This window comes from Echinops telfairi, unplaced genomic scaffold, assembly GCF_000313985.2.
Source record: "Echinops telfairi isolate 266 unplaced genomic scaffold, ASM31398v2 ScPeMD7_4;HRSCAF=17, whole genome shotgun sequence".
In the NCBI taxonomy this organism is placed as follows: Eukaryota; Metazoa; Chordata; class Mammalia; order Afrosoricida; family Tenrecidae; genus Echinops; species Echinops telfairi.
In genome coordinates, this window is record NW_022103900.1 from 39,704,122 (window position 1) to 39,713,648 (window position 9,527).

Consider the following 9,527-nt stretch of genomic DNA (forward strand, 5'->3'; position numbering starts at 1 on the left):
CCTTTCCCCTTCTGGTATCGCTACTCTCATTATTGATCCTGAGGGGTTTATCTGTCCTAGATTCCCTGTGTTTCCAGTTCTTATCTGTACCAGTATACATCCTCTTGTCTAGCCTGATTTGTAAGGTAGAATTAAGAACTAGAGGAAAGTTGTATGTTTCATCGGTGCTACACTGCACCCTGACTGGCTCATCTCTTCCTTGTGACCCTTTGATGTGAATGAACTATTCAATTATATGATATGTGAAATATATACCAACATAACTGTTAAAAATGAAATCTAAATATTAATATATCTTAAAGAATATTACAACAATCCTTTTAAGTTTTATCTAAATTTAGTCTGACAAGTGACCAGTATGAGAGGAAAAAACAGTTCATCGGCAAATATACCACAAAGATTTTTTTTCTGAGACAATATGTGCATCCTAGTAATGGAACAGATAGTCTCAGGAATAGTCTGGGGATAATTAATATAGCACACAGAGTAAAAATAAAACATGAATAAGTAGCAGGGTTCCAAGTGTACATACACCTCCTCTTATCATAGTTCTTCACACAATTGTTTTCACAGTAGTAACCTCTACTATTTTCCACAATGGAAAATTCCACATAAATTAGGCAAAAATTATATATTTACTTGTGATACATTATTACCGTAACATACCATATTACCCTGCCCCAAAGCACATCAACCCTAAAATAATCTCATACATGCGATATATTACATTTCAAAATAAGAACCATTAAAAGCAACAATGTTTACCTCATTGTTGGTATAATGTAGCTCCATAGGCTGTCCAAAGGCAATTTTAGCTTTAGACTTCAGATCTTCCAATTTAACTGGCCTGGAAAACTGAAGGATTCTATACGGACAGAATTTTGAAAGACTTTATTTTCTTAGACACAGTCTAGTAAAACCTCCAACAGTTATCAATTGACTATAGAGATGCAAAATTAAGTAAAATCGTATAAGCATTTACTTTACTTGAATACCACAATTCATTTTTGATTCAGTGTACAGATTCTCCACAAAGATTAATAACTCTGAAGTTTATTCTATCTTGGAAAAGTGAAAAGTTGTTAAAACTTTCTGAAATTTTAAACTAGAGTGGAAACTGTCACATTAATATTAAAGAGTAGTGCAAAGTGTTCATTAAGGAAACGATTTAATTATAGCACGTCCACACAGTGGAAGGCAATAAAACTTTTACAATGCATAAAGTCATTCTTTAGAGATTCAGACTTACTGTGTACTCATATGAACTCAATCTTTATGAGGACATATGAGGAGGCTTCAAAAAGTGTATGAAAAAATGGAATTAAAAGATAATGAAATGTTTCCATCAACTTTTTAAGTCCCCTCATATATTGTATAAGCATATCCCCAAATAAATGTTTTTAAATGATTAAATTTTTAAAGTAAATTAAAGTTCTAGTATTTTCTTCCTACATCCAAATGTACGGGCCTGTACTGCCTCTAGAGAGCATACAACTATGGTTGAGAACTATCACACTCGACTGTAAACTCCACAAGGGAAGGGACCATATCGGCTTTCTCACATTGTCCCTTCAGGGCTAACATAGTCTCTGAAACATGGTAAGTACTCAAGGAATACTGTACTGCTAAATAGATGGGGGAAGTACTGGGAAAATATCCATGAAAAAACCTTAAGCAAGAAAAAAAGTAGAAGGGAGAATAGTTGTATAGTATAAATAGCATAACTAGAATATCCCAATTTTTAGTATCTCAGCAGGGAAAAAAAATTTTAACCTTCAGTTTTTATAATTTGTAAGTCTTTTAAAAAGTCCTTCAAATTGATACATTTTTCATTAACTTAACTTATTAAGAGACATAAATAGCAGAAATAAAGTCCAACGGTCTCTTTTAAAAGGACATTTTGTTGCAATTATAGCACAACCAGGATCACCATCACTTTGAAACAAAAATATTCAGGAAAATAGTAAAAACTGTGAACTCAGGTCAGTCTATGTTCATAAATTCTGTAGAGTTATCTGGAGAGATGATGTAATAATGATAAAGAGAAATTAATTTCTACTAAGAAATGAAATAAAATGGTAACATTCAATGTCTCTTTATGTAGTAAGCTTATCCTATTTATTTCCTATTCAGTAGTAGTTACAAACATCTAATATTTAGCCTATCTTAAGTCTAAGTACTGAGGTGCCAACACTTCTAGAAGCCACACCAAAAGGTTCTGATTTGGAAGTCTCACTAAGCGACTTGGACTTTACCTTAAACACACCTGTAGCAGATTAAAGAAAATGAAATATACCCTTGGGCTTACGATAGAAATGCCCTAGTGTGAAGAGCAGCAGGCTATCGATTTGGAAGTCAACGCACTTTGGTTCAGATATCTTGCTTTGAGGGTGCCTAATAAATGGCAACTCAAGACTTCCATGTATTTGTTCCTTTTATACTTTCTTTGCTCTTTTATGACATGTCTTAGTCTAGCAGATGTAGTTCTGCCTATGTGAACAAGCATTATTGAAAGTTTTGCTCTATCACCAATGCTCATTGTGTAGTGTCCAGTCACTTAAAATTTTATTCTATACGAATCAACAATCCTTATATTTCTGTTTAAAAAACTCTACACATGTATACTTTCCTTTTCTCAACAGTGTTTTACATTCTCTACTATTGGCTAAATTAATAATAATATCAATAGAATCAGAGTAATCAATAAAATTACTGTATTCCATGGGATGATTTATAATGTTCTCTAAAAAATAATAATCATGTCTCTAAAGTGAACCAGGGACATATATGAACCCTGAATGGATTTTGAGCTCAAACTTAATCAGCCTGAATCTAAGAAAAATTAGTTCTTACGACATGGGCCTGCTTGATATATATCAATGAAGATATGGGTGCTATAGTAAAGCGTGGATAAGAAACTAGATGCAGAAAAAATATCATCTGGGGTCTTAAAGGCTTGTCTTTAAACAAGTAGCCATCTACATGAGGTGTCAGCGAAGTCCACATGAAAGCAGCACACTAGGTTGGGGGAAAGATATTAGAGCTTAAATTCTGAACACTTTGTTTTTCAGAAGGCTATGGATTATTAATTCAGAGGGATGAAAGTCTCCTGTGGATCCCCTCCAACTAAGGACCAGGGATGTGAATAGCCATGCTATCAGACATTGCAGGGTGAATTACTGAAGATGTAGTTAGGTTAAAAGGTGACATCTTGTCATTTGATATCCTTTCTGAAAGGAGATATGTTTGGTATATTTGTTCCAGTATTTTTCTGCTATTTTTGAGGGGCGGAGGTGGGGCTTAAGTATCTATTACATATTAGTAAGTACTACTCTATTCTCAATTTATAAGTCAGAAATCTTCAATAAAATCTAGGGAAAAACCTTTAATGACTTAACTACAACACATGTTTAATTAAAAGCAATGAACTGACATGAAATTATTTCTTTGCTTACCTTTTTTCTCCTCTATGTTCAAATTTGACCCGAACATCATTCTGTAATGAAATGAAAAATTGATCTTATGACTAAAGTCATTAAGAAATCAGGTAGAGAGATGTCAGTTAAGTCCACATGGAAGAAGCATATCAACATCAGTAACCGAAGGATTGTAAATCATGCAATTTACAGTCTGAAGGAGGGAACAGTATCAGAGCTAAATTGTGAGATTCTGGTTTGCAGATGGTTATGGATAACAGTGAAAGCCCAAAATACATTTGTGAGATCTACACAGGGAAGAAGCCTCTGGTGATTTCCCTCTATCCATAATGTAGGGATGGGAAGAAATTTGTTACAAACAGAGGACTGGAGAGGTAACTATAGGAAATCAGAATGATAAACCTAACTTGAACAGTTAGAACCTTGTTAATTGAGCCCCCCACCCCCCGATACATGTTGGGCCTGATCTGGTTTTCAGCCTTTTCTGTGTTTTGTTTTGTTTTGATTTCATATTGGGTTTATCTCAGATGTATTTTATCATTAGGTATAACCCTCTTGAATTTTCGTTATATGTTTTTCGGTATATGAAACCCAGGACTGATGAACCTCTAGAGACAAAAAGTAGAATAAGGGTCCCAGGGGTGTACGGTGGGGGAGAGAGGGGTAAAGGGAAGCTGATATCAAGGAGTTCAAGAAGGAAAAGAATGTTTTGAAACTGTGGTTGCAATTCAACAATACTGCTTGATGTGATTGAACTATGGAATGCTATGATATCTGTATTAGCTCCCAATAAAATGGTTTTGAAAAAAGAAAGAAATCAGGTAGAATTTCAACTTTATTGTTTCTTTTTCTTAGCCACTCATTTAAAAATAGAGCAGAAAGAAGGTTGTCTCTTTATTAGTGTCAATTCCAATCAAAAGTGTTTATCAACGAGCACAGGTGAAAATTAGTTGCCAAGTCTAGGCACAATAGAAAAAAGAATCAGAATCTATTAGTGCTATCATCGTGAATATGGGGGCTTTGATAATCGTGTTACAGAGGGAAATGTAGGAGCCTGTATTTCTACTTTTTATGTCAGACATGACAATTTAATTTCATTTATAAGAAAAATCATCCTTTATTTGTAAATTAGGTTTCAAAATAAACTAGATGAAATAAAAATAACATATTTATACTAAGTCCTTTAAAAGGAGATGAAGTATTATCTTTAGGAAATATGCAAATTAAATAAAACAATTATGTTTTCAAACATACATCTTACGGGAATATAATAAGCAATAATATGTTTGGTTCAAAAGTATAAAAGCTAAATATTATAACTGAACCTACAAGATCAGGATATTAAAGAGAATTAACTCCCATAAAAATGATATTAAAGGATTATTGATAGAAATACCTGTTTTTTTGGTGTTGATTTTGATTTTCTAATTTCCTGTAAGGATAATGCTGGTCTACTGGCTTTATGAAGGACAGCCAAATCTTGCATGATTGAGTTCAAGGCTTGCTGATCATCTAAGTATTTTAAAATAAAACAAAATATTGTCATTTTAATGTATATTTCTCATAGACATAAAACACAAACTTTATCATTAAATTTACTGGAAAATGCATCTAGAAACTCTTAGATGAACACATTTCAATATTTTGGTAAATAATTGTTAAATTATTTAATAATTAAGGTTAAGTAGCATTAAAATTGTGCTAGACTCTAGCTCCAGACTACAGTTCACATGAGACATGAGGTAAGGTTTAAGTCATTCTGATTTTTCTAATGATATAATGTCCTAGGATAAGGGTCAAAGTAGACAGATCAAAACAAAGACAAATTTTTCTATGACTCAAAACATCACCAACAAGCCACTTAAAGTCTTAATTAAAACAAATGGGGGGGAAATTAACTTTCTAAAATACCATCACTTCACAGCATTAATATTCAAAGTACAAGATTCATTTTAGTTTTGGTTTCCTAATAAAGTCAGAAACAAAGAAGAGCTTCAGTTGTGGGTAATAGGGTACTGATATTTGGAAGTGTTCTCTCAAACTTTCACCATGAGGTTCAATTACATATAACAGATTATCTAACGAGCTACATCAGTAAGAATTTTAAAGGTCACAATGTAAAAAAGATCAATGTGTTACAAAAAGAACTAAATCATAAAACTAAGGAAAGCAAGCGTCATAATCCATGAGTCTTTTAGTATCTTCTAAACATATAAAAAATTATTTCTGTGGGCCTCCTAGTAATGCAAATGATAAATGCACTGGAAGAACTTTGGGTACAATTTAGTTGACTTTTACTAGTAAGTAAATTCTAATGACAATAAACAGCACATAATGTAATCACAGATACTTTATATACAAAGGTAAGTAAAAAAATATCGCTATTAGGGGTCAGTTTGTTCAGTAATACACTTGTCATGGCCTCATTAGGGTGCCTTAAAAAAAAAAGGCCCAATAGAAGCAGTGACTTCCAGAAGGCTCTCCGAAGCCAGTTCAATTCAAGGCAGAAGTCATCTCAGAAGGGACAGTGGCTATTTTTAGAGATTCCAACAGGGTAATCTTGACAGATTTTCTCAAAGGACACATGATGATCACTGGGGCTCATTAGAAAGAAATTCTAAGAAAATGGAAAACTGCACAGGTGAGAAAAAGGTCAAGAAAGTTGTTCTGAGGGAAAAATTCTATCATGGTACTACACCTGTTCATTCTCTGAAACTAGCAAGGGTTGTCCTCAAGAATCGTGTTAGTGTCCTATCCATTTTAGAACCTGATCCTGCCCTTCAGACTTATTTGTTCTCCAAACTCAGAGAATAAACGGGGCACAATTTGAGTCCCATAAGGATGCTAAAACTACCATTTATATGTAGTATAAATCAAATCTGAAATTCTTTGGGAACAGAGATTTAAAAAAAAGACCTAGGCAAAGAACATATCAACAAACACTTTTGCTATTGTTGTTTAATAAAGGGTTCTGTAATTTTATGTTGTTTTTAAGTGCCATCAAGTCAGCTCCGACTCACAGTGACACTGCACGGTCCTGTGTCATCCTCACAATTGTTCCTATGCCTGAGCCCATTTAAGCAGCCACTGTGTCATCAAGGATCTTCCTCTTTTTCGCTGCCCTTCCAATTTACCGAACATGATGTTCTTCTCCAGCAACTGGTCTCCTCTGACAACATGCTCAGAATGTGCTAGATGAAGTCTTGCCATATTTGCCTCTAAGAGCATTCTGGCCTTACTTCTTCCAAGACAGATCGGTTTGTCCTTTTAGCAGTGAATGGTATTTCAATATTCTCCTATTCAGCATCACAATTCAGATGCATTTATTCTTATTTGGTGTTCTGTATTCAACGTTCAACTTTCATATGCATATGATACAATGTAGAATACCGTGTCTTGGGTCAAGCACATCTTGGTCGGCCAAGTAATATCCTTGCTCTTCAATATTCTTAAGAGGTCTTGTGCAGCAGATTCACCCAATGCAATGCATCTTTTGATTTCCTGACTGCTGCCTCCATGAGCATGTGTAGATACACACAAGACAAAATCCTTGACAACTTCAACCTTTTCTCTATTTATCATGATGTCAGCTATTGGACCAGTTGTGAGGGTTTTGGTCTTTCATACATTGAGTTGTAATTCATACTGAATGCTACAATCCTTGACCTTCATTAGCCAGTGCTCCAAGTTTTCCTTACTTTCAGCAAGCAAGGTTGTGTATCTGCATATTACAGTTCTTAATAAGCCTTCCTACTCACTCTTCTTCATATAATCCAGCTTCTCTGATGATTTGTCAGCATAAAGATTGAACAAGTATAATCAGAGGACACAACCCAATGCACACCTTTTCTTGTTTTAAAACTTGTTCTGTTCGCACAACTACGAACAGATCCATGGACAAGTTCCCCATGAGCACAATGAAGTGTTACAGACTTCCCATTCATCTCAAGGCTATCCAGTTTACTATGACCCACACAGTCGAATGACTTTATATAGTCAAGAAAACACAAGTACGTAAACATCTTTTAGGTATTCGCTGCTTTAAGCCAAGATCCGTGTGACATCAGCAATGATATTCCTTATTCCATGTCCTCTTCTGACTCTCCTGGACTTCTGGCAGTTCTGGCCACCACTTGCCAGTCTGTCGAACTGTTATGGAACTCTGGTGTTGCTGTGATTCTGGAAGCTGTGTCACTGGAATTTCAAATACCAGCAGGGTCATCAAAGCGTGATTTTATCGTAATACTTTATTCATCCTTGTATTTTATGGCAAGTAGTAATTTACGTTTCCAGAATGATGATGGAAAAATTCTCATGGATTGCTAACCAGAAGGTTGGTGTTTCAAACTCACCTTTCGCTCCAAGGGGGAAAGAAGCAGCTGTCTGTTCCGATAAAGATTTAGAGCCAAGGCGCATGGAACAGTCCGACTTTGAAGTAAGGGTGCTGTGAGTTGGAATGGACTTGATGGGAGTGCATTTGGCTCAATTTGGTAGTGAGCAGCAGAAACAAGAGCAGTCATTGCTCAAAACATAGGTAACAACAGAAAAACAGCTATTTAACAGTATAATTCACATATCTGGTATTTTTTATCGAAGACATTCTCTCTTGCAAAGAATAAAGATGAGGTTGCCAGCTCCTACAGAGATTTACAGTCTTGGAAACCCCCTAGAACAGATCTACACATTGTTTTGTTTTGTTCTGTTCTTTTGTAGTGATTTCTCAAATACACTGAATAAGCATATGCCCAAAATGGTTTTAATGAAATTATCTCTTAAATATTTTGGTTTTATGCTCAACTACTGTATATACTCATGTATAAGCCAAGTTTTTCAGCATATTTTTAATGCAGATTTTGTGGTAAAATTAGGTGCCTCAGCTAATATTCACGTCCGGCTTATACTCGAGTACGTAAGGTAAGTCCTTTCAATATACAAGGGGGTACGCACCTCCCCCCCTCAAATGGAAAAAGCTCCATTGGGTAGAGCTTTCCTAGTACACATTTTTTCCCACCAAGCAAGCATCAAGCAACTCCCTCTGAGTTAGTGCACCCAGTGGGGTCACCTGGAAAGGTTCTCTTTGGTGATAGTGAATTTTTTTGTAAAAGCAGTTTCACTTGAACCTCATTTTTTGTGATAGTCAATTTAAGAGAAAAGTGTGTAGCTAGGAAATTTTGTTTCCTGCCCTGGAAAAATTCCACAGAAACTGTTGTGATGTTGAACACAGCTATCAAAGACAAGTGTACAAGTAGTTTTCTTGTTTCAAAAAAGATGAAATGTTGATTGATGACAAACCTCATTCTGGATGTCCGTCACCTTTCCAAATGGGTAAAAATGTCAACAAAATCCGTGCACTTGTGCTCAAAGACCGATGACAGACCACTGAAGAGATGTGGAAGTTATCTGGACTATCTTGAAGCTTGGTTCAGAATATTTTAATGTAAGATTTGGGAATGAGAAGGGTCACTGTGACATTTGTGTCTCGGGTTCTGATGACCACAAAGAAGAGCATCAAGTGGAAACATGTCCTGTTTTGAAAGAACAGCTCTGAAGCGACCTAGACTTTTTCCCAGGTCATTACTGGTGACGAGACAGGGTAGTTTTTACAACCTAAAAGGCAAGCATCAATAAAGGCAGTGGAACACACCATTATCACCTTGCCTTCCACACCCCAAAAGCCCATCAAGTGAAATCAATGATCAAGAAGATGCTCATTTGTGTTTTTTTGATGTGAGGGCGATAGTGCATTTGGAGTTCATTCCACCAGGTCAGACTGTTAATCAAGTTTTCTATTTAGAGGTTCCAAAAATATAGTGGAACAGTGTGTAACAAAAGAGGCCTGATTTGTGGCAGATGGGAAACTGGTTCTGTCACCATGACAAAACATCTGCTCACACAGCCAACTCAGTGTGACAGTTTTTGGCAAAAAACAGCAAGCCTCTTTTGCCTTCATGCCTCAAGCCTTATTCACCTGGCCTCACTCAGTGCAACTACTTTTTGTGTCCACAAATGAAAAGGGGCATTAAAGGACAGTGATCTGACAGTGTTGAAGAGGTGAAGAAAAAAGGGAGGTACTGTCAGCCATCCAAACAG

General features: G+C 35.7%; 1 protein-coding gene and 1 pseudogene across 1 annotated transcript in view; one reads left to right on the forward strand and one right to left on the reverse strand.

The window, feature by feature from the left end:
- The window catches only part of MAP3K2 (mitogen-activated protein kinase kinase kinase 2), a 60,173-nt gene that overhangs the window by 42,357 nt on the left and 8,289 nt on the right, over positions 1–9,527 (reverse strand). Inside the window, exons 2-4 of the mRNA XM_045298323.1 lie at positions 4,834–4,949; positions 3,456–3,496; positions 766–865 (exon numbers count right to left, since the gene is read on the reverse strand). Coding sequence (XP_045154258.1) covers positions 766–865; positions 3,456–3,496; positions 4,834–4,949 — 257 coding nt within the window. The remainder of the gene's footprint in view (positions 1–765; positions 866–3,455; positions 3,497–4,833; positions 4,950–9,527) is intronic.
- Positions 7,852–9,527, forward strand: part of LOC115872326 — a 4,251-nt pseudogene continuing 2,575 nt past the window's right edge.